This window comes from Rhinoraja longicauda, chromosome 14 (genome assembly GCF_053455715.1).
Source record: "Rhinoraja longicauda isolate Sanriku21f chromosome 14, sRhiLon1.1, whole genome shotgun sequence".
In the NCBI taxonomy this organism is placed as follows: Eukaryota; Metazoa; Chordata; class Chondrichthyes; order Rajiformes; family Arhynchobatidae; genus Rhinoraja; species Rhinoraja longicauda.
The window spans coordinates 14,993,965-15,020,074 of record NC_135966.1 but is presented as its reverse complement, the minus strand read 5'-3'; the positions used below and the strand labels follow the sequence as shown (position 1 = coordinate 15,020,074).

Below are 26,110 nucleotides of genomic sequence, written 5' to 3'. Positions count from 1 at the left end.
GATTCACTGTGTAGGTCTTGCCCATGTTAGACTTCCCAAAATGCAACACCTCACATTTCTCTGTATTAAATTTCATCAACCGTTCCTCAGCACACCTGGCCAATCGATCAAGATCATGCTACAATTTTGCTCAACCATCTTCACTATCTGCAAAACCACCCACTTTTGTATCACCAGCAAACTTGCTAATCTTGCCATGTATATTCCCATCCAAATCACTGATATAGATGACAAACAGTAATGGGTCCAACACCGAACCCTGAGGCACACCACTAGTCACAGGATATATATTGATAACATAAGATTTTATTCACAAAATGCTGGAGTAACTCAGCAGGTCAGGCAACATCTCGGGAGAGAAGGAATGGGTGACGTTTCGGGTCGAGATCCTTCTTCAGACATTGCATGGGTTTATCAAGTCAACAAATGGCCTGATGAAGAATCAATAATCTGAAATGCTGACTCTGCTTCTCTTCTCACAGTTGCTACCTGACTTGTTAAGTGTTTCCAACATTTTCTATTTATATCTTTAGATTTTCAGCAGACAATCATCTGAGTTCAGCGTGTTTGGTAAGTGGAAGTGTTTGCTTGAGTTCATATAAAGGAATTTCTTGAAGCAACTTATCAGGAATTTAAGAATCACATTTGGGGTTGCAAAGAAAAACATGGACTTCCTGCTCTTTCAAAATAAAGAAGGAGCAAAAAATTCTTGAAGAACTGTCATTCTGAACGTGTAACCAGATTTCTGAACGTGAAGTTTGAAGTATATCTCCAAACATAATCAGCTCGCATTGTATCCCCATTTCAAAGGCTAAAATAAATTATCTTATAAAAGTATAATTAATTCTCGTGATAGAAATGTAATACATGTTAGATAACGGGAATGCATTCTGAATTAATGACTCTGCAGTATTTCATATCTCATCTGGGCAACAAAAGGAAGGCTATCTATTTGATCTTTGGTTTGATTCAGGCAATGATTAGGGGAAGCACTGAAACCAACAAGTCTTGGCAGTTGCCAACATCACCACAATACTTGTATCTGTAACATTTAAAAAGCATTTAATTGCATCAGAAAATGATTGTACTGTTTCAGGACATTAGGCACAATGCACTCCATATTTCAAATGCACAGTAGAGGATTCAAACAAAAAAAAGAAGAAATTCACACAAGGACATTGTGCAAAAGTTTCACATATTCCAGGCAGTTACAGATGCAGCTTTGTTCACTTTTGAAAGAAATCAGTGGGAGAAGACATTCTGGGTCCAAGCTATTGGAAGCAATAGATACAAACAGCTGAATGCGTCAGCAGTTTAAAGGAATGCCACTCCTACCAGAAATGTTTTATTTCCCCTCTGCCCTTTTGCAAAGAACTACATTCAATGCATTACATCAGTAACCACTGCAAGCCTAAAGCCCCCGCAAAGGAGATTATTTTTAGTAATTTATTCTGCATACGTCTGCCAAATCAAGTGCCCAGCATAGCTTCACACAGAAAAAACTGTGTGCACCAAGCCAGTCACTGTATCAGGATCCCGAATCACTTCTACGGTCTTCAAATAATTGCAGTGTTAGACAGTGACTTAACCATTAAATTAAGATACCAAACAGTATTTATAAAGTTGTAGAACACAGTTTGCCATATTATCAATTATAGGAGTAAATGAATAAAGCTAATTAAGCATCCGATACATCATTTGGAGATAAACTGAAAACAATGTTCTTATTCACACTGTGACATCCAATGTCAGCTTTTGTGAGGACAGTTGCATTCCTACTAAGACCCGATCTGGTTCAACAACGACAAGCCCTGGTTTACAGCAGAACTCAATATAGCTCCACCAGTCTAAAGATGAGGCCTTCAGGAGTGGGGATGCAGACCTCCACAGGCTGGCCAAATACAAGCTGAGAAGAGGAATCAGAGCTGCCAAGGAAAGGTACTCTGAGAGGCTGAGGAGCAAGTTCTCAGCTAATGACTCTTCTTCAGTTTGGAAGGGCTTGCAAGAAATTATCAGCTACAAGAGGAAAACCCCCCGCTCCTTGGACAATCGTCAGCTGACCAACGACCTGAATGAGTTCTACTGCAGGTTCGATAAACAGAAGCATAACCCTGCAGCCCCCTCCCCCCGCCTCCCCAATCACCACTTCACACCGACTCACAACCTGACTCCAGTCTGAAAAAACTGGGCCCTCGTCCACTACCCACCCCCTCCTTGCTGCCCAACATCAGTCTGGCCACTTCTCCACCTCCAACAATAGAAATTAAGGAGATGGAGAGGCTATTCAGAAGACAGAAAAGCCGGCAATCTCCTGGACCGGACAATGTTTCCCTCACCCTCAAGCTCTGTGCTGAACGACTGGCACCGGTCTACACAGACATTTTCAACCAGTCCCTGCAAACCTGTACTGTCCATGCCTCCTCCACTATTGTCCCTGTACCCAAAAAGTCAAGGATCACTGGTCTTAATGGCTACAGGCCTGTCGCACTGACCTCTGTAATCATGAAAACCTTTGAAAGACTTGTGCTGGCCCAGCTGAAAAATATCTGCTAGACCCTCTGCAGTTTACATACCGGCTAATAGATCGGTGGATGATGCAGTTAACCTAGGCCTCCACTTCATCCTCCAGCACCTGGACCGCCAGGGGACCTATGCAAGGATTTTGTTTGTGGATTTTAGCTCTGCATTTAACACCATTGTACCAGAGCTATTACACTCCAAACTCTACCAGCTGACTGTGCCTGAACCCCTCTGTCAGTGGATCATCAACTTCCTGACAGACAGGAAGCAGCATGTGAGGCTGGGAAAGCACATCTCGGACCTGCAGACGCTCAGCATAGGAGCACCGCAGGGCTGCATACTCTCCCCTCTCTTTTACTCTCTCTCCACCAATGACTATGCCTTCACAGACTCCTCAGTCAAGCTTCTCAAGTTTGCGGATGACACAACCCTGATTGGACTGATCCAGGATGGGGAAGAATCTGCCTACAGACACGAAGTGACACAGCTGACATCCTGGTGCCATCGCAACAACCTGGAGCTCAATACTCTTAAGACAGTGGAATTGATTGTGGACTTTAGGAGAGCTCCCCCTCCCCTCCCCCCACTCACCATCAACAACACCACAGTTACATATGTGGAGTCATTTAAGTTCCTTGGAACCATCATCTCCAGGGACCTTAAATGGGAGGCCACCATCGACTCCACAGTCAAAAAGGCCCAACAGAGGATGTACTTCCTGCGGCAGCTGAGGAAACACAATCTGCCACAGGCAATGATGGTCCAATTCAATACTGTCATCGTTGAGTCTGTCCTCCCCTTCTCCATCATGGTTTGGTTTGGCTCAGCCACCAAGCAGGACATCCGGAGGCTGCAACAAATCGTTCGATCAGCTGAGAAGGTTGTTGGCTGTGATCCAGCCAGACATAAAAACAGCTTTTTTCCACGAGTAGTAGCTCTATTCAATAACCAAAAGTATGTAACCTCTTTTTGCTCTGGTTTATTTCATTCACATGTTTAAACTATAATGTTTTATTCTTAATGTTTTAACGTTTTATGCTTTATTCCTAATTGTTTACTGTATGTATGGAGCACCAAGGCACATTCCTTGTACTTGGCCAATAAACGTAAACTTAAACAAACTTATTTGTCAATTGCAGACTCAAACTCAGAAAGATGATTTTCTAATACATTTGATGACAGTAATTCATCTCTACCATTGTGTTTTCCACTACACTAAGTGTTTTCAAAATGTAGACAAATCTTTAAAGGTTTGATCCATATTCACAAAGACTTTTAAACCCTTCCTTTACTGCAACCAGTTTACAGGATGTAAAAAATAACAAAATGTGGCAGAAATAATCACACGTGGCCTTCCACCTGAATTTACCCGCCACAGATGCAGACGGCCAATTTCACGAATGCCCCATATTCAGACGTTGGGGAGTGAGCTATGGTAACTTGACCTCACGCACTACATTCCTCAGACCCCACACATTAAATATAAAAAAATTACAGCATTTAAAGAAAGACATTAAAAACACCAAGAAACAAAAATATTGAAATAAATAGCTTTTTCCCTCTTGATACCGAGTGTAATCAAGACTCTTGGCTATTGGACTCCTTGTGGACTCCAACAACTGCGTAAAGGAATAAATGCACCACAATCCATTACTCAATGAGTATACTCCAACTATTATTCTACAAGGAATGACCAGCACAGAGGTTGTTTGTGCTTCTGAACCAAAGGGCAAATAGTTAGTTGGGGGGGGAAATGCAGAGGTTTGAAAGATGTTCATCCAGCACATGTTCTCCAGAGATGCTGCCTAGTTACTCCAGTACTTTTGTCTTTTGCTGGCTACAACACAAGTATTGGTGTTTCATTTATAAATAGATGGTAGATGATGGTAAATGATAGCAGATTGAGCACAGGAACAATCTGGTCATGAAATACGCTTTAAAATGGATTCCCAATTTATATGTAGTTACTGAATTTCTCCAAGCGCAGATCTTCACCACTCTAAACAGTTAGAAGATATCCAAATCCAGCAATACATACTATTCAAACTATAGATGGGATCATGAATCTCCATTTGTTTTAAATTGTAGGCGAATTATTTAATTGCAAGTTTAAGTACATATAGGTAAATACGTGTAATAACTGTGGGTATGTGTAGTAACTCAGGATATTACAACTCTTTGGATGATGTTACAAAATAAATGCACACAGCTGTACAATTCTGTTCTCAAATTTGAAAAGCCGTTCTGTCATTGCAACAGAATTTCCTCTGACAGGATGCTGGTTTCTGCTTACCATACGATGTGGTGTGTCTAAACTACAGATCATGTTTACAGAAATGGATGTATAAATTACAAACCACATCACTGAACCTCACAGACAGAGTTTTGGAATCAATCTTTTCTGAATGAATACAAAAATGAGTCACTTTAATGTTTTCAATGTAAATAATGATTTGCAATATGGCAACCACAAAATTCACAATGGAATTAAATCATGACAATTGCCTTGCTGGAACAGAGCTGTCCCATAACTAATTATTTGCACCTTTTGATCATAATATAGCATAAATATTTTACCCTCTGTGCCAGATATTAAAACGTAAACAGAAAAGAATTAAGTAGCTAATCAAATGAACTGTGTAGCAAGGAACTGCAGATGCTGGTTTAAACCAAAGATAGACACAAAATCCTGGAGTAACTCAGCGGGACAAACAGCATCTCTGGAAAGAAGGAATGGGTAACGTTTCAGGTCTTCAGTCTGAAGAGTTCGTATCATCACAATTACAATTTTTCAATGAAACAAACTGGAAAATGTTAGAATGCCACTAAACATTCATGACACCTCCAAGCAATAAAAACACTAGCAAGTTATGTCATAAGGGATGGGGGTAGAATTAAGCCATTCGGCCCATCAATACTCCGCCATTCAATCATGGCTTGTCTATCTTTCCCTCCTAACCCCATTCCCCTGTCCTCTCCCCACAATATCTGACACCTGTACTAATCAAGAATCTATCTATCTCTGCATTAAAAATATCCACTGATTTTTTGGGACTGTGGAGGCCAAGTCAGTGGATAATTTTTTTTGTCAAAAGTCAATATATTTTAGCCAAGTTAATTGACAGTCAAATTAAATGAAATTTGAAGCAAATAGTATGTTTAACTAGTCTCCCATAATTAAACTGTTAACCTTTGTTGAAAATTTGGTGCCCAAAAATGCCACACCATCTTTAGAGTTAAAAAGGACTACAAATCACAACAACGGAATAGATCCCACCTGAAAGAATCTCCGTAAAGGATGAAAATAGGAAAGTATAAAAACCTACTGAGATGAACTGCATTGGTGTAGGACATGACACTGGAGAGAGATTATAAAAGTACAGATGTTCAGCTACTCGAACTCAGTATTGTTAGAGAGAGAGAAAGATCTGGGAAATACAATTAGAAAAAAATAACATGGGTCACAAAGACCGACATAAGCTCTGCCATACCAAGAAGCTTCAAAGAACAGGAACACGAAGTGGTAGAAGTTACACATTAGCTATGTAAAGTCTGGTCATGCATTGCCATGAACAGTTCCAAGTACTAGATCTTTGGTAGAATGAGTTGAAGTTGGAATGTGCAGTGTAGATTTACCAGAATGATGTGGGTTTCCTGCTTCAAATTACAAGAAAAAAAAACCATTATTGAATTCCATTAGACTTAAATTTGGAATGGGTGATTTGATTTAAGTTTTCAGGATGTGAGGGGGACTAAAATGATGAGAGAAACTACTTCCTTTGGTTAGGTGGAGTGGGTGTTTCATTTAAAACTTAGAGCAAGGCCTTTCAAGAATTAAGGAATTCAGGAATTAAGTTAGGAAGCACTTATATATGAAAGGATGATAGTTGAAGCTTTTCTTCTACAGTCAACAATTGATGTAAGGTCCAGCGTTAATATCAAAGATTTTTGTTTACTAAAGGAAGTAACAGAAACATTTGTTGATTTAGGTCACCAATTATCTACGATCTCTTGAAAGGCAGAACTGGTTCAAGGGGCTAAATGGCGTCATTCTAATTATGCACAGAATCAGCGAAGAACAACTGCCTGGAAGGAAACCATTCAGTCTGTCAGGTCCATGTTAATTTGGTGGAAGACTGTTGAGGTGGAGGTCTTTGTTTGGCGCTCAAAATATGAACATTACTTGCAACTATCAACCCATACTGAAAGTTGGCTACATATTGCTACATTGCAGCAATGATATAAGTGTGAAATTAATTGTTTCCCATTTTAGTGCACAAAACGGAAAAGCAGAATATGTTTTCAAAACAAGATTGAATAATGGAGACATGGGAGACTGTAGATGTTGGAATCGGAGTCACAAATAATCTGCTGGCAGAACTCAGTGGATAAGGCAGTGGAGTAATGCGAACAGTCAACATTTCTGGTTGGGACCCTTCATCTAGACCAGAAAATTTGCAGTGGGGTAGTAAAATGAAGAAGCACGAAATTGCTGATGCTAGAATATGGAGCAACTAACAATCTTCTGGAGGAACTCAGTGGGTCAGGAAGCATCCCTGGAGAGAAATGAAAAGTCCTGTTTTGAATTTGGACCCTTTATCTGGACTGCCATAATGGTCATGAATATGCTAATATTCAAAGGTACCTGGGTATGTATGCTTGTACATAAAGTGCTGAAAGCTGAAACATATATGTGCAATAAGTGGATGAGTACAGAGGAAAACCAATGAAATAGGGTCTTAGTAAGATCACGCCTGAAGTATTGTATGAAGTTTTAGTCTCCTTAACCCAAAAGAATATTCTCATGGAGGTGGTGCAGTAATGCACTAGATTGGTTACAGAGGTGGCAGGCTTTCCAAATGAGAGATGGAGTGGACGAGGTCTATATTCTCTGGAGTTTAGAAAAATGGGAGGAGATGTTGATGAAATTTAAAGCTTTTTTACAGGGCTTGATGGCTGATTTTTCCCTTTGCAGGGGAACTTAGAAACTAGATACAGGACATTATAACCACAGAATGGGGATAGGATATGTGGGACTGAGTTGAGGTGAGATTTCTTCAAAATAGTTCATGAAGTATCTTTGGAATTCTCTGGCACTGAGGGTTGTGAAGGCTCAGTCATGAGGTCATTCAAAAGCTTGAGGAACGATGCATCATCTTTCATCTGGGCATTTTGCAGCCTCTCATGCTCTTATCTGTTTTTCCAACTTTGGGGAATTGGCTTCCTCGGTATGTATTAAAACTGACTACTTCATCCAGCTATCCACATGCAATTTTGACTTGACTTTTCTCTCCATTAGTACAACCTGACCTGCTATCCCAGAGCCCCGCCAATCGCTATAACACAAATAAAGCATAATAAAACTCTCATTGTTCCTCTGGATTTGGTCTCATCTCTTATAGAAATTCCTTTATTCCTATCCATTACCCCCATCATCTTCTCTGCAACTTAAATGTATCTTTATTGTACCCAATGAAGTTTCTGACCCAAAATGTTAACTCAGTTTCTCTTTGCACAGATGCTGCTTGATTTGCTGAGTTTTTCCATCATTTTTCGTTTTTATTCCAAATCTATACATGCTTGGAAGATCATGGACAGTGGCTGAGCAGTTTCTTGACTTAGTTCCCACACGTGCACCCACCTGGATCTAGTGATTTGATCACTAAGTGAAGCCAACATTTCTAGAACCCACTCTTGATTAGTTGTGAGCCTATCCAGAAAGAGACTCTGCGTAGTTTCTTCTATTGTATTCTCAACCACATCCTCTTTCCCCATGAATAGATTTCTTTTTTTAAACTATTATCAGCCCAATCTCTCCGATTGCCACTATTTTCCTTTTCATATCTCTATAGAATATTTTTGGATATACTTTGTATACCCTTTCATGTTTGTTATTATTTTTCTTTGATTTTCTTATTTTCGTTCCCCTCTGCATTTATCATCACATTGACTTCACGTATCATCAACATGGCAGCAGTCATATGGTTTTTTTTCTCTGTTTGGTTTTATTCTTTGCCACCTTGGTCATCTAGGGGTCTCCAGCTGTAATTTTGTAACATGGCCAAGGTTACAACTGAAATGTCTGAAGTTTCCCATCGCTTACAAGGCGAGTTAGGTTTTCATCCCATTAACATTGATACTTCCCGAATAAATATATTTTTAGACATTATTTTTTATCCTTGAGTGTTCCCTATCCTTCTCTATAGCTCTTCTAAGCTGTTTGACATAAAACTCTGCTTCCCAGATATTCCGCTGCCAATACTTGTTCGAGCTGGCATTTCCCAGAACTACTAATATTGCCATCCTTGACATTTGGCCAGAAGTGCATTGTTTAAAAAAGTTATTCTGACAATAAACCTCTCCGCCACCTCCTCTTTGCCATTTATGTCCCTGCTCTCTGTCTATATCTGGATAGCACAAGTCCTCCATTAATAATATATTGTGGCATTTCTCATCACTGCACAACACTGGGTAAATTACGACTTCAAAGAAAATATGGAAAGTGACAATGAAACTGACATCAAAGATTAGTTATATGAGATGTGAGAAGAGACAATGGCTTAAATATTGAAAGCAAATTTAAAAAAAGGCTGAAAGAGAGACTTTATTAGAGTGGTTTGTGGTTCAAAAGGGAAAAGATAACCTTAATATTCTTAAAATACTGTCGTAAACACAAATCATGCCAAATTCTCAAAATCGCGAGTGTTAAACATTGGTTTATTAATTACATTAGTTGAGGGATTAATACTGACCAGAATTTGGGGAAAAATGATCTTTTCTTTGAATATTTTATTCAAAACAACTTTATACAACACATTCAACATTGCAAATACATCCCAAGGCAATTCACAGAAATATTATCAAATGGGAAATTTGATACTCAGCCACAAAATATGACATTTGGGCAGATGATCAAAACAGTTTATTCTAGGGGATCATCTTAAAAGAAAGTAGAAAGGAGTTACAATTAAAACACAAAATACTTGTGCTATAACTCCAGGATAAACACACAACTAAGAAAACCAAGCCCAACGCCAAAGTATTATCTAACTATCCAGCTAAATATACCAACATGCTCACGACAATAAATAACTCTGTATGCAAAAAACAGCATCTAGAGTTAGGCCCACGACACCTCGGGAAGGCTCAACAGTTGGTTCTAGCGTCCCAGAACACCATGGAAATACTCCAACATGTTTTAAATATGATTTCATGATCAAATTAATAAATAATCTATTTTTTGCATTGACAGTTTTTGTGTGCATAACTGATACGTTTAATTCCAAGTAAAAATTGCTGACAAGAAGGTGATGATGAGCCACATACTATGTGTAATGGCTGTTTCCTACACTATGCATGATGTTTTTGAGGACATTAACTCCCAGCGCTATTAAGCCACAAGTTCTAGGATTTTGACCATGTGACAATGAAGAAATGTAATATATTTCCAAGTCTATTGGAGGATTATGAAATTGAGAGGCGCATATTCACCTTCTTCCGTTGTCCTTCCAGATGGCAGACAACATCTTTGGAAGGTGTTATAGAAGTTTGGCAAGCTGCTGCAGAGCATTTTAAGCAACATTGCATCCATTGTCACCAGTAGAGGAGGGAATCAATGATCAAGGTGATTGATGAAAAGTCAATCAAATGAGGTGGTTCGTCCTGGATGAGAATAGCCTTGCTGGAGTTCAGGGACCCGACAGTCCTTTCAGGTTAGGCAGAGGTTCACTAGCACCTCCTCCAACCTCATCTACTGTATCTGTTGTTCAAGATGTGGACTCATACTTAGAAGACTGAGGGGGGATCTTATAGAAACATATAAAATTCTTAAGGGGCTGGAGAGGCTAGATGCGGGAAGATTGTTCCCGATGTTGGGGGAGTCCAGAACCAGGGGTCACAGCTTAAGGATAAGGGGGAAGTCTTTTAGGACCGAGATGAGAAAACATTTCTTCACACAGAGAGTGGTGAGTCTGTGGAATTCTCTGCCACAGAAGGTAGTTGAGGCCAGTTCATTGGCTATATTTAAGAGGGAGTTAGATGTGGCCCTTTTTGCTAAAGGGATCAGGGGGTATGAAGAGAAGGCAGGTACAGGCTACTGAGCTGGATGATCAGCCATGATCATATTGAATGGCGGTGCAGGCTCGAAGGGCCGAATGGCCTACTCCTGCACCTATTTTCTATGTTTCTATACATCAGCGAGACTAAATGTGGACTGGGTGATCGTTTCGCTGAACACCCTCGCTCAGTCCGCCTGGACCAACCTGATCTCCCGGTTGCTAAACACTTTCATTCTCCTTCTCATTCCCACTGACCTTTCTGTCCTAGGCCTCCTTCATTGTCAGAGTGAGGCCAAATGCAAATTGGGGGAACATTATGTCATATATTGCTTGGGCAGCTTTCAAACCAATGGTATGATATTGATTTCTCTAACTTCAAGTAACCCTGCCATTCCCTCTCTCTCCATCCCTCCCCCACCCAAGTCGCACCAGCTTCTCATTTTCACCCAACAAACAGCTACCAATGGCCTGTTTCCTTTACCACCGTTACTTTTTTGCATAGAAGGATGAGAGGAGATCTTATCGAAACGTATAAGATTATTAAGGGGTTGGACACGTTAGAGGCAGGAAACATGTTCCCAATGTTGGGGGAGTCCAGAACCAGGGGCCACAGTTTAAGAATAAGGGGTAGGCCATTTAGAACTGAGATGAGGAAAAACTTTTTCAGACAGAGAGTTGTGAATCTGTGGAATTCTCTGCCTCAGAAGGCAGTAGAGGCCAATTCTCTGAATGCATTCAAGAGAGAGCTAGATAGAGCTCTTAAGGATAGCGGAGTCAGGGGGTATGGGGAGAAGGCAGGAACGGGGTACTGATTGAGAATGATCAGCCATGATCACATTGATTGGCGGTGCTGGCTCGAAGGGCCGAATGGCCTCCTCCTGCACCTATTGTCTATTGTCTATCTTTCATTGGTCTATATCTCTCTACATCAGGGTTGTCAAACAGGGTGGTTACGGGCCAGAATGGGCAAAATGCGACTTCCTGCGGGCCGAATCAGTTGTGCAGGCACGTGTGCGTGCTGCCACAGCTTTCGTTGCCATCGTTTTTTCAACCTGCTCTCATGTGTCTCAGTCTCTGCTCTAACTACAAAGTGTTTCACTTTACAAATTGTGTTTCTTATGAAGAAGATTGCCTCACAAGCATTACTTTTATGATTGGTATCTAGGCCCTAGATAGAGTGGATGTGGAAATAATGTTTCCAGTACTAGGAGAGTCCAGGACCAGAAGTCACAGCATCAGATTAAAAGGTCACACATTGAAAATGGAGATGAGGAGGAATGGGTGGTGAATCTGTGGAATTCATTGCTACAGACAGCGGTGGAGGCCAAGACATTGAGTATCTTTGAGGTCTTGATTAGGTTACAGGGAGAAAGACGACAAATAATGTGGTTGAGAGAAAATAGATCAGCCATGGTTGAATGGCAAAGTAGACTTGATGGGCTAAATGGCCTAATTCTGTTCCCCTGTCTTATAGTCTTCCGACAGTGTTTATGTTTTGCCCACAATGGGCTGGCTGGGTGGTGAACAGCCAAACAGCAGCTACCTGGCATGGTGAAAGATGGTCTGTCCATCATCTCACCTGAATGCCCCGCTCCCCATTCTTCTCCTGTCTTTCTTCCTTCTCCTCACATCCTCTCCCCTCACCTCATGTCCTTCTCTATCCTCGCCTTCTCCCTCACCTGCCCTCTCCCATTCCTCAGCTTATCCCTTCTCACATCCCCACTTCATTTCCTTCCAACTACTCCCCCACTCCTCTCCCTTACTTCATCCTCTCTCTTTCCTTACCTCATCCCTAAAAACCCCTCCCTTCCCTCACCTCTAAATACCATTCCTGCTCTCATCTGCTCCCTTCCTCACCCCCTTCCTCCCTACTTCCTTTCTATACCACCTACTCCCCCACTTCCCTCCCTCGACACCCTCTCTTCCCTTCCTCATCCCTAAAAGCCCTCCCCTCCCTCATCTGCTCCCCCTCCCCTTCCTTTACCACCACCTTCTTGCTTCTTTTAGATTTAGATTTAGAGATACAGCGCAGAAACAGGCCCTTCGGCCCACCGGGTCCGCGCCGCCCAGCGATCCCCGCACATTAACACTATCCTACACCCACTAGGGATAATTTTTACATTTGCCCAGCCAATTAACCTACATACCTGTACGTCTTTGGAGTGTGGGAGGAAACCGAAGATCTCGGAGAAAACCCACGCAGGTCACGGGGAGAACGTACAAACTCCGTACAGACGGCGCCCGTAGTCAGGATCGAACCTGAGTCTCCGGCGCTGCATTCGCTGTAAGGCAGCAACTCTACCGCTGCGCCACCGTGCCGCCCTCTCATCCCTATTCCCGCATAACTACCAGCGCATCTTCACATCCCACCTAACCTTAACCCAAACCCAGAGCCTCCACCCTGGAGAGCAGCTCAGATTTTGGATCGCTGGCTGCAGCCCCATTGACAGTGCGGCAACTTCCCATCAGCCTCTATCCACGCACTCACCTGGGTCTCAGATACATGGTGGCGGTCTCTGTGGCAGCAGCCCAGGCACTTCTGGTGTCCACAACAATGCTGAAACTCCCCACCTTCCCCAGCGCCGGCCCCTTCCCGCCCGCGTCACCGCAAGGCCTGTCCCAGGAGAGAGACTAGCGAGGGAAAGAGAGCGGCGAGAGAGAGCAGCTGCCGTATAGATACATAATAAACGGTCACGAATATACTTTTTTTCCCCCAAATCATTCAGCCGGCCGGATTGGACCGCTTCACGGGCCGGGTGTGGCCCGCGGGCCGGTAGTTTGAAACCCCTTGCTCTCCATCATCATCTATATCTGCCATTTTCCTTTTCCTCGACTTTCAGTCTGAAGAAGAGTCCTGACCCGAAACGTCACCCATTCTTTCTCTCCAGAGTTGCTGCCTGTCCCACCGAGTTACTCCAGCTTTTTGTATCTATCTTTGATATACAGCATAGCTTTACAAGGATAAAGTCATTGCAAAATAGCAATTCATGTGTTTTAGGATGAAAATTCTGGTTCAACACTCTTCAGTTTCATGAATGATGAGCACTCACCTCAAGTTCCTTGATTTTTTCTTCTGCTATTTTTTGTTTCTCAAGGAGCTGATTGTGAATTACGACTTTTGGTTGCAGGATAAACCTAAAAATTAAAAACATATTAAAAAAAATTGCTGCAAGGATCAATTTTAAAGCCCAAGCTAAATGTCAACATTTTTCCTCCAAAGAATCAATGCATAGAAATTAAATACAATTTTATATATTTTTTAAGTATACATATCCATGCTCATCTACTATTATATTGCATCATATGTCCAAGAGGTATGAAAGGATTTAATTGCAACAATATGAAAAAGAACTGAAAGGCAAATGTAAAATCAACCAAAAATCATCAGCCTTATTCTGGACAGAGCCAGTGGGAGGTAATTCATGGTATGCACTCAGTATGGGTCTGCAGCTGTTTAACAAGGCATAGGATCTTTAATTTTTTTGTGGCTTTTTTAATTAAACCCTGCAGTTTGCAGGAAATGCTGTCTTGGACTTACTGGAAAGACTGTTTAATATTGTGGTCCTAGACACATTACCTGAATCACTTTTGGATTTTAATCAACAGTCTGAAGTTCTTAGCAAATTTATCTTACATTAAGATTTTTTTTATAAAGAAAAGCTTGAAAAGTTTACGTTTTCACACATTCATCCAAAATGAAAAGCTCTCAAAATCTATTTTGTTACATAGGTCATAGAGAAACCGGGATACGAAATTCACGGCTATAGAAGTAGGCAGGTATAAATTAAAAGTGATATTAAATTTTATTATACCACTTCCTCATACTCTTCAAGGTAAAGATTTCATGGGTAACATTGCACAGAACCAATATTCTAAAAAAAACAAATTAAACATTAAATATATATATTAAATATATATATATTTAACATTTTCATGCTGTTCTTGATTTGTAGATAATGAATATCAATTTGTTAAACTGTGGGACATTACCGTCAAGCCTGATCTTGTCCTACAATAGTACCACCATGTTATTTTTTTTAAACTATAAATCATAGCATTGTAATCAAGTGTAGAAAACTTGCCTGACATTTCTCTGATCACAGTGACATTAAGACCAACTAATCTCCATCTGCTAATTCAGAGTATCTGTATGACTGAACCCCAAATCTTCCTGGTCTATATGGCTCAGTCATACGTACATAGATGCACATGACAAGAGCAATATGCAGACCTTATGTAAGCCTAGTTTTGCAGTCTACTCTGAATAAAATATGGAATACTAATTTAGGTTTGGAAACAGCTCAAAAATATTACTGCAGTTGTTGGATGTCCTCCAAAAATACAATAAAGGAAAATTAAAAAGCTTAAACTTTTAAACCTAATTCAACTTATCACAGAAGACAGGGATAAAACGTAAGCTTATTGTATTTAATTTGTTCATGCAAGTTTATTTAAAAAATAAAATGGGTGTTGCATTAAAGAGGATTGTATTACAGTCTGCAAGAATTTCAGTATCACTAACAAAATATGGTCATCATGCAAGATGAGTCAAGTGATTCAGAATCTACTGGCACATTGCCAGATACAAGTATACTTATCACCACTCTGCAACACGGTGCTTTCAACTTTGATGGCAATCTATTTTGCTGTGATACTAAATACACATAAGCCAGAAATTCTGCCAACTGAACCAGAATTGTATTTGTTTTTGTTTAATGTCCACTTCTGTTCATTTGTCATATATTCTGGAAGGACATATAAGTTTGAAATCTTCCATGTACATGGGTAACATACTCACTATTTCTATTGTACTTTGCTATTGATTTTTCTTATCCAATAAGTCTCTGGCATTTTGATTCCCATACTCCAGCATACCTTTCCCAACAATACTTCTCGACCCTGCTTCTTGTAAATATTCCCAGTATTTAGCCATCCCAAACAATGTTATGATCTTGAGTCTTTCTAATCTTGTTGGATCCCAGACTATGCAAGATCCCAATCCTGAAAATCCATTTCAATGCTCACATGCCCATAAACTGCTTTGTCAATGCCCTTTCATCTCACAGCAAAGTTCCCCGACTCAAATCCACCCAGAATCCAGGACCATTCTCTTTATGATCCACATTGAGGGGGGAGGTGGAGGGGGGAGGTGGAGGGGGAGGTGGAGGGGGGAGGGGAAGGGGGATGGGGAAGGGGGGAGGGGAAGGGGGGAGGGGAAGGGGGGGAGGGGAAGGGGAGGGGGGAAGGGGAGGGGGAGGGGAAAGGGAGGGGGGAGGGGGAGGGGGAGGAGAGGGTGCTGCACCAATGCAGGAGAGGTATGGGCCCAATGAGTCCACTTGGTCTGGTTGTCAAATAATATCTTAAATAATGAACCAACATCCCTTGGATATTTTCTCCAAGGTAGAAGCAAAAGTATTTGCCTTCACCATGACAAAAATTAGATTTCATATTGAAAACTTAGCCAGTTTCAGAATTATTGGCAAATGAGAGGGTAAAATATAATGTAATAGAGAGATACATAACAGCAACAGTCCCTTAAGCCCACAAATCAGCACCAACCATTAATTACCTGTTTACCTCAATCCTATATTAGTCAGATTTTCTTTATTCTCCCACATTCTCAACAACTCTTTACATAGCATGGCATCCAGGGAGAGCTAGCTGCCTGATACAGAATTTACTTCATGGAAGGAAGCCGAGGGTGGTGGCGGAAAGTTATTTTTGAGACTCGAGGCCTGTGACTTGTGGTGTGCCTCAGGGATTAGTGCCGAGCCCATTGCCATTTGTGGTTTATATTAAAGATTTAGAGGAGAATATACAAGGCATAATTAGAAAGTTTGAGATGATACTAAAGTAAGTGGTAGTGAAGTGAAGTTTACCAAAAATAATAATAGGATCTTGATCAGCTGGGCAAGTGATCTGAAGAATGGCTAATGGAGTTCAATCCAGATGTGCGAGCCGTTTTGGGGAAGTCAAACCAGGGTAGGACCATCACAGTGAATGCTAGGGCCCTAGGAAGTGTTGTAGAGCAGAGGGATCTGAGAGTACAGGTGCAGTTCCCTGAAAGTGGTGTCACGGGATGGTAAAAAAAGCTTTTGGTACATTGGCCTTCATCAGTCAGGATATTGAGTACAGTAGTTAGGATGTTCTGATATAGTTATATGAGGCATTGGCGAGGTTGTATTTAGAGTATTGTGTTAAGTTTTGGTCACCCTGCTATAGGAAAGATGTCATAAAGCTGGAATAAAGTGCAGAGAAGATTTATGAGGACGTTGCCAGGACTCGAGAGCTTGAGCTATAGGGATAGGTTCAGCAGGCTAGGACTTTCTTTTTGGAGTGAAGGAGGATGAAGGGTGATCTTATAGAAGTGTATAAGATCACAAGGGGAATTGATAGGGTGAATGCTTACCCAGTCTCTAACCCAGGGCAGGGGAATCAAGAACCAGAGGATGTAGGTTTAAGGTGCGAGGGGAAATATTTAATCGGAACCAAAGGGACAACTTTTTCACTCCAAAAGTGATGAGGATATGGAATGAACTGCTAGAGGAGGTGGTTGAGGCAGATGCAATAACGTTTAAATGATACGTTGACATGTACCTATAGAAAGGTTTTAGAGAGATATGGACCAAATATGGATAAATGGGGCATCTTGGTCGGCATGGACATTTTGGGCCAAAGGACCCATTTCCATGTTGTATGATTCTATCACTAACTCCTCCGAGGTTCTACTACTCACCTTTTTTTTGTCAATTTACTGTGGTCAATTAACCTGCAAATTAACTGGTCAATTAGCTTGTGGAACGTGGTGGGAAAATTGGAACACCCACAGGAAACTAATACACTCATAGGAAGAACGTGCAAACTTCACACATATAGCACGATGAGGCATGATTGAACTCAGTTCTCTGGTGCTGTGAGGCAATGGTTCTACTCGCTGTTCCTCTGTGCTGCGCTTGGTCTGAAACACTGGCCCCTAGTTCGATCAGCCTCCTCTCAGCATTCACCTCAATCCCCTAAAAATAGTATACTCTTCGATGAATTATAATGTCTTAGAGATTACAATTTCTCATTCCTGGCTGAGATATTGCTGAAAACAGCAAGATCCTATATAATGCACACCAGGAAAAATAAAGTGCTAGAGTACACCGACATTTTCACACAAAGGGAAAGAAAATGGATGTGCAAATCGCCATGGTCGTCTGACATCCAAAGAAATGCAATGAATAACACACTACTCAAATTGTTGTTCAGAAAATGATGCATGCAATGAAAATCTAAAAGGAGTAATGTAAATTGATTAGAATGTGAAGCAGCATATTGGAACAAGAGCACACTTTCTGAGCCTGCAAAGTCGAGACCCGAAACGTCACCCATTCCTTCTCTCCCGAGATGCTGCTTGACCTGCTGAGTTACTCCAGCATTTTGTATATATTTGTATGTATATATGTCTCTGAGATTTTGAAATTTGGTTGTGGACATGTGCACCTGCAGCCAAAACGGTAAACCATAGCGCCACAATTTTAGCGCCACCTTAATCACCACTCTCCTGGCGACTGTTTAAAACAAGTTTTATTTAAATTGGTCTTTTTTTTTTAAGTTAGAGATTTTAAAGTTTAAAAATGTGATTTCTAAACAAATTTTTCAAAGTGCTGTGCGTATGATGTCACCACGGTCTCTCTCCTCACTCACCCAAACAAGATGGATGCCATTAGCGAGGCCACCGCCCGGGATCAGTCTCTCATCTCTCCTCTCTCCCCACTCTCCCACACCCGGGTGACACTCCGAGCAGGAAGGAGTTGGGCGGACTGATGGTCCACCGATCCTTCCCTTCCGTCCCTTCAACCCACGGCGTCCTCGAGTCCCCGCTATCGCCCGGGCCCAGCGCCCCGCACCATTACCGCACGCAAGCCGCAGTGGGCAGCTTCTTCCCCTCCTCCTTCAACGGTCGCTTCCACCGATGGCGGCGTCGACGATTCCCGCTTCCACCAACGGCCCCGTCGCGATTGCATAAAAATGGCGCCCGCTCTCCTCCTCACGCTCCACCATCTTGTGCGCGCCTCCTGCCGCGCTGTCCGCCTCGCGTAGTCCCAGCCCACAGCCGCCCTGCCGCACTATCCGCCTTCCACCTCTACCGCGTTGTCCGCCTCGTGTAGTCCCAGCTCCTCCAGGCCACAGCAATGACCGCCGCACTCCAGAGCTCCCTCCCTCCAGGCACGGATAGTGGTAAGTGGCTTTCGCCGCCAACAGGTCCACGGAGAGGAGTGGGCTTGGGGGCCGAGTGGGTGGAGGGGAGGGTGGGGGTAGGAGGGGAGAGGAGAGAGTGGGGAACGAGGGGGTGGGGGAGGAGAGAGTGGGGTGAGGGAGAAAGGGGGGGTGGTGGGGAAGGGGGGATGTGGGAGGAGAGAGTGAGGGGGAGGGGGTGCCGGAGGGTGGGGGGAGAGAGTGGGGGTGGGTAGAGTGGGGCTGGGGAGGAGGGCAGGCTGGGGTGGGGAGGAGGGAAGAGTGGGGATGGGAGAGCGGGGGTGGGGAGGAGGAGGGGTGGGGGAAGGGGGACAGTGAGGGTGGGGGCGGGGGAGGGGGAAGAGAGAGTGGGGGTGGGGAAGAGAGAGTGGGGGTGGGGAAGAGGGGAGAGTGGGGGGGAGGGGTGGAGGAGAGAGTGGGGGTGGGGAGAAAGGGGGGTGGGGAAAGGGGGGTGGGGAGAGTGAGAGTGGGGGAGGAGAGAATGGGAGGGTGGGGGAGGAGAGAGTGGGGGAGGAGAGAGTGGGAGGGTGGGGGAGGAGAGATTGGGAGGGTGGGGGAGGAAAGAGTGGGAGGGTGGGGGAGGAGAGAGTGGGAGGGTGGGGGAGGAGAGAGTGGGAGGGTGGGGGAGGAGAGATTGGGAGGGTGGGGGAGGAAAGAGTGGGAGGGTGGGGGAGGAGAGAGTGGGAGGGTGGGGGAGGAGAGAGTGGGAGGGTGGGGGAGGAAAGAGTGGGAGGGTGGGGGAAGAGAGAGTGGGAGGGTGGGGGAGGAGAGAGTGGGAGGGTGGGGGAGGAGAGAGTGGGAGGGTGGGGGAGGAGAGAGTGGGAGGGTGGGGGAGGAGAGAGTGGGAGGGTGGGGGAGGAGAGAGTGGGAGGGTGGGGGAGGAGAGAGTGGGGGTGGGGGGAGAGTAGGGCTGGGGAGGAGGGCAGGGTGGGGTGGGGGAGAGTGGGGGTGGGGAGGAGGGAAGATTGGGCTGGGGAGGAGAGTGGGTTGTGGGCAGGGAGAGTGGGGGTGGGGAGAGGTGAGGTGGGGGTGAGGGGAGGGGGAGGGGGAATAGGGTGGAGAGGGGGGAAGGGGGGTGGAGGCAGGGCTGTGGGGAGTGGGGGCAGGGGGGGTGGAGTGGGTCAGTGAGGGGAGGAGGGGTGGATAAGGGGGATTGATTGGGGGGTTGAGGGTGCTACACCAATACAGGAGAGGCTTTGGTTCCAGGGCTCACTCACTGAGACCCGCTCCCCTTCCCTCTGCACCCTCAACGAGGAATGGGCCCAACGGGTCCACTTGGTCTAGTATCAGATAAATACAATCAAGTCAAACTCAAGTACTGTGGATAGAGCAAAGGAGAAGGTACAGAGTGCAGAATATAGTTCTCAGCATTTCAGTTCTCAGACTTTGTCAAGTGGTTATAAGAAATAGGCAAAAAATATTTCAGGTTACTTTTTGATCACAGCCTAGTAAGGAGAAGATAAATAGGAAGAATATTTGTGGTTTAAAAAAGTGGAATTAAAAGTCATGCATATTTGACAAACAATTCACTTAGGCCACATATGATAAACCTTTCTTTGATGTGAGACAATTAATTAACAACAATTCATTGATTAACCGCAAAGTGACAGGCGTTGTGAAACTTGCCTTCTATCCCACAAGTGAACAAAGGTTCACCTAACATGCACATCAGTGTTTCAAGGTTCTTAGAAAACATTAAAACATAGTCAGTGGGGACATTAGTATACTACATTTAATATGGTAGAAAGAAATAAAATTAGCCAAAAATACAAGGTGGGGTCAACATAGCAGCACAAATGATAATACGTTTTGTGTCCTAATTTGGGCATTAGCAGTTTGAATCTAAAGGGACCAGAACACATGCAAGAGTCTGATAATCCTTTCAAAAGTTCCTCAAGCTACACAACTTCCATTTATATATTTATTTCAGCACAATGAAAAATATCATGACCTACATTAGATATATCCTGGAACATTACAATTCACCATATTCCTTAAGTATGTTTACATCACATTTGCTCACCAACAAGTAATACCAACTTCAGTACTGCACAATAAAAAACACAGCTTTCACGAGAATGTGTGGACCCTTATGATAAAAAACATGTTCTTATATGCATCAAAAAATGCAATGCAGATGTCCTTTGTGATGTTTGGACACACTGGAAGCAATGGAGAATGCACAAAGAATATAATTGAACTCACTAAAAGGCAAGAAAACATCACAAGGATAAATAAAATATTTAACGTGCAATAAAACATGTTTTTTAAGAAAGATAAATTTGTTATTCATAACCAAAATATAAACAAAAATATATTAATTTAATTAATGGGATTCTTAGTCCTTTAAATGAATCTTCATAAAATGTATCAGTTCATGTTCAGAAAGTTCAGACTTGGTGCATGACCTGAAAATATATATTACACTGGTCAGGTGCAGGACAAGTGCATAGCGTGCATGGGCGTGGCTGTGTTCTGCAGCTGCGGCTCACCGGCAGTCTCTCCGTTTTTTTTTGTGTTTTTTTGTCATTGTTGATGTTAAATGTTTATTATTATTATTATAGCACAAATTGTCAATTAAGATATTTTCAATGGCATGGCTTCATTAACTGACTACTAGTTCAGTTCACTGAAGCATTACATACCTGATTAATGCCATGACAATTTCTAAACAAAAATACAAATAAAAATGCTTAAACATCAGTGAATAAAGGAAGGTAGTGTTTATGTTTCAGATATTCTGACAAAGGACCACGGATAAGAACTAACTTTACCCTATGTGCTATCAGAAGGGAATCAACCTGTTTTTTAAAAAAGTTTTCCTGTTATTTTAATATTCACAAATGAAAATATTTGTTTTTGCACCTTCACTTGAACTCAAGCTGCCAAGAGATCATTTCCAGATTTCAGTAACTGTTAGAACACCAAGTGATTCTGTTATTATTTCAAATATTCCATTGCATTTTATGCCTTTTAAATGAAAGTACAGACTATTGCAAAAGAGAAAAATCATAATTTTTCTATTAATAAATTAAGACTGTTCACCATTCACTTTGTAGTTGTCATTTAATGAGCAAATGTTCTTGACTATTCCAATCCTAATTAACTGAAAAATAGGAACACATTGTGAAATATTAAAATAATATTAATTATTCAATAAATAACACCGAATAAATTGCTTCCTATGTCTTGTCTGTCCTTTTGCCCAATCTCTCTCTTCCATCTTTGAATATAGCCATGGAATGCCAGCAAAGATTAATGCAACGAAAGATAATTTTCTTAGTATAGCTACAATGATGAAACCATTTCTCTGAATAGAATATTCCCATCTGGACTCCAGCCAAAGAGATGACAAGTACATCAGCCTCATATTATGTTTCGTAACATTTGTTGCAACCTTATATCCCACTAGACTGTTCTACAGTTTTCAATAGCTCGCTAAGTTGTTTCAGTTTTTTTTCCCTCACCACACTTCCACACACCATCTCCAAATAATCTGTTGAATGGACAGCAATAAAAAATGTTAACTGGTCCCTCTTCAGCTTAGTTGGAAGATAGACACACAAACACACATGCACTTTCCTCTTCCCAGTTTCTTTTCTCAATAAATATTAGTTGAAATCGTACCAAAGGTTCATCTGTACAACAATCTGAAAAAGTGTGTACTTCATCCAAATTGCTATAACATCTATTAACCTGCAACCAATTCAATTCACAAAGGCAGGCCACAAAATCTATTTCTAGATACTGGGTAAAGTATTCAAAAATCAAAATTCTATGCAATCCAAACACACAGTCACCCAAATAGTGCTTAAAGACCCTTCTATTTCTGGAGTGTATATGTTTATTGTTAGCACATTTTTCAAGTAAACTATTTGCTCTGCCATTTTTGTTCAGAAAGATATTATCACGCAATGGGTGTTAGTGGTTTACCTAGGGAATGATTAAATAGCATGTTTCAAACTCACATGAAATAATAAATATGTAATTAGTCATCTTCATTTCTGTGAAGACTAGCCATTGGGAGAGTGTATGTTCTCCCCACAGTCACGTGGAATTGAACTTCAATTGCTGGCAGCTTCAAATTTTTAAAAAGCGGCTTTTCTTCAGAACATTTCCTTAATCATATTATTTTCAGCATTCACTATTTCTGAACAAAAATTGCATCACGGCAGTTTGCCAATCTGCTCATTCTTTAAACAGGAACAGGAGTCTAAGGAAAGGAAATCTCCTACCATGTCTATTTAAATATAAACAATATTTGGAAATTCTATTGTTCATGAATTCAATGGAATGCAAATAATCCATACAGAATAAAAGAAATAAAATGCACTGCCTTTAGTTATATAGGAAAACAAAAGATTATTGTCTAGAAATTAGATAGTGCTTTTATGCACCATTTAATTGAATTTCCAATAAGATATGTAACATATTGGGAAAAATCAGGGTCTCGTGGCAAGTTGCATCAAGCTAAAGTTGCACCCTCACTAAAGATTTGATTATCTATTGAGAATACCTTCCTCAAATTCAACCCTCCACATAAATTAGTCTCCATTTTACACCTGTTGCAAGTTAGCATGCAAATCATGATACTAACCAGGGGTCTACAACAGAACCAACCTCCCTGAAGATTGGAGTTAAACAAGTTAAACATTGCCCAAGAATTTTTTTTCTATCTTTTTCACTACAATGTTTTATCCACTTTCCACAAATCTCCTGCAGAAATAGAATTATTTGTTAGAATTAGCAGGAAATTTTCAACCGACAGCAACTACATTCCAAAACCAAGGTCACGCCAAACCAAATGGGTTAAGCCCAAAAAAACAGAATGGAAGCAAGTCAACTTTGATCACAACTGCCTTAAAAGTAAAAGGATGCGACTCCCAAATCTAAAACCTCATGATTGTCAAGAAGCACATGCGATCAAATACAGCAAAACAAAAGAGAAACGTGTTCCTTTTGCCAAGAGGTCAACAGCACAGTGGCCCAGCTGATAAAGTTATATCACTCGTACAACATACTAGTGTATCACTAGTATGACATAGCACTAGTATGAATGGTCGGCAAGGACACAGTGGGCCAAAGGGCCTGTTTCCATGCTGTGTCTTTCAATCAATCAAAACCCCACAAAAAGCCTGGAGGAGTATAGCAGTGAATGGAGCAAAATAAAATGGAAATAGGAATAAAAAATGGAAGCATGACATAAAATCAAGTTAAATTAAGGAAAATCCAAAGATGTCATCATAAATATATTGGAAAGAACTGCAGATGCTGGTTTAAATCAAATGTAGACACAAAATGCTGGAGTAACTCAGCGGGACAGGCAGCATCTCTGGAGAGAAGGAATGGGTGACGTTTCGGGTCGACCTTCTCTCCAGAGATGCTGCCTGTCCAGCTGAGTTACTCCAGCATTTTGTATCTACCATCATAAATATATAGATGGATGAGGATAAAACTAACTCAAAAATAGATGGGTCTAGTTCAGCAACACTTCTTCAGATCTTAAGATCTGATTGAACTATGTAACCTCCTGGCCATTTCAAAGGCTGTTTTAAAGTCAACCAAACAGAAGTCACCTGATCTCCCGGTGGTCAGCACTTCAACTCGCCCTCCCATTCCCAATCTGACCTTTCTGTCCTGGACCTCCTCCCTTGTCAGATTGAGGCTCAGCACAAATTGGAGGAACAGCACCTCATATTTCGTTTGGGTAGTTTACACCCCAGCAGTATGAACATTGACTTCTCTAACTTCAGATAGTCCCTGCTTTCCCTCTCTATCCCCTCCCCCTTCCCAGTTCTCCCACTAGTCTTCCTGTCTTCGACTACATTCTATCTTTGTCCCGCCCCCTCCCCTGACATCAGTCTGAAGAAGGGTCTCGACCCGAAACGTCACCCATTCCTTTTCTCCCGAGATGCTGCCCGGCCCACTGAGTTACTCCAGAATTTTGTGTCTACCTTCGATTTTAACCAGCATCTGCAGATTTTTTCCCTACACAAACAGAATTCACATATGGTTCAGACAGATCAAGGACAGCAAATCTCCTTCTAGAAAGGAATTTTGAAGGAGCTGAAATTTTATAATACACCAACCATTTCTACAAGCACCAGTATTTTCTATTTTAATTTACTTGTATAAACTTAAATTACTACAAAACATTTTCTTCTATTTGCCTGTCAAGGTGGCCTTCAAAGTCTACACATACACTGCTCTGACAGAAAAAATGTACAAGAGTTATTAATCATATCATATCATATATATACAGCCGGAAACAGGCCCTTTCGGCCCTCCAAGTCCGTGCCGCCCAGTGATCTCCGTACATTAACACTATCCTACACCCACTAGGGACAATTTTTTACATTTACCCAGCCAATTAACCTACATACCTGTACGTCTTTGGAGTGTGGGAGGAAACCGAAGATCTCGGAGAAAACCCACGCAGGTCACGGGGAGAACGTACAAACTCCTTACAGTGCAGCACCCGTAGTCAGGATCGAACCTGAGTCTCCGGCGCTGCATTCGCTGTAAAGCAGCAACTCTACCGCTGCGCTACCGTGCCGCCCTAATGGCCCTTTAATTTCTCCTTGTCACGAAGCAATGTTGAAACGATGAACCCCACTGACTCATTCAATAATAATGCAAGCTGTGAAGGACAACAAACTTTAAAAGATTCAATAGGTTAGGAGTTTAAAATAATAATACTTACATTCTACCAACACCTTCATACATGCGTGCTTCTTCTGGCAGTGCAGCTATTTCTCCATCTGTTAAATTTGCATGTTTTTTGTTTCTATTTAATTGTTCAATCTGCAAATCTGCAAGTTTCACCTTTTGTTGTGTATCAAGCACTTTGGTCTGTAATTCAGCAAAAGCCTGAGGAAAGTATGGAAATAATTAAAAAATATGATGAATTTGGTTTGAAGTTAATCATTTATTGGCATAACAATTCATAATGGCATTTTATCTGGGGCATACTATTTTCTTGAGTCCAATGAGTATTTTTTGGTGAAATCGGAGTGGTTCTGTCAAAATCTTTATTGCTTTTATATTACATTGTACTATCTCCTCCATGCCCATCTTTCCATTTTGCAGAAATGCAGTAAAAAGCAAGCATGATGCCAAGATAAAATTGTTTTCCAGTTATGCATGTAGTATTCAACTCAAATCATTTTTTAATGGGTCTTGACCCCATCCATGTCTTCCAGAAATGCTGCCTGACCTGCTGAGTTACTCCAGCATTATTGTGTTCTGTCCAAGATTCCAACAGCTGCAGTTTCTTAAGTCTCTGAATTACT

At 41.9% G+C, this 26,110-nt stretch overlaps 1 protein-coding gene across 1 annotated transcript in view; it reads right to left on the bottom strand.

Annotated features, from left to right (window-relative positions):
- The window catches only part of pfdn1 (prefoldin subunit 1), a 69,091-nt gene that overhangs the window by 36,368 nt on the left and 6,613 nt on the right, over window positions 1–26,110 (bottom strand). Inside the window, exons 2-3 of the mRNA XM_078411082.1 lie at window positions 25,522–25,688; window positions 13,628–13,712 (exon numbers count right to left, since the gene is read on the bottom strand). Coding sequence (XP_078267208.1) covers window positions 13,628–13,712; window positions 25,522–25,688 — 252 coding nt within the window. The remainder of the gene's footprint in view (window positions 1–13,627; window positions 13,713–25,521; window positions 25,689–26,110) is intronic.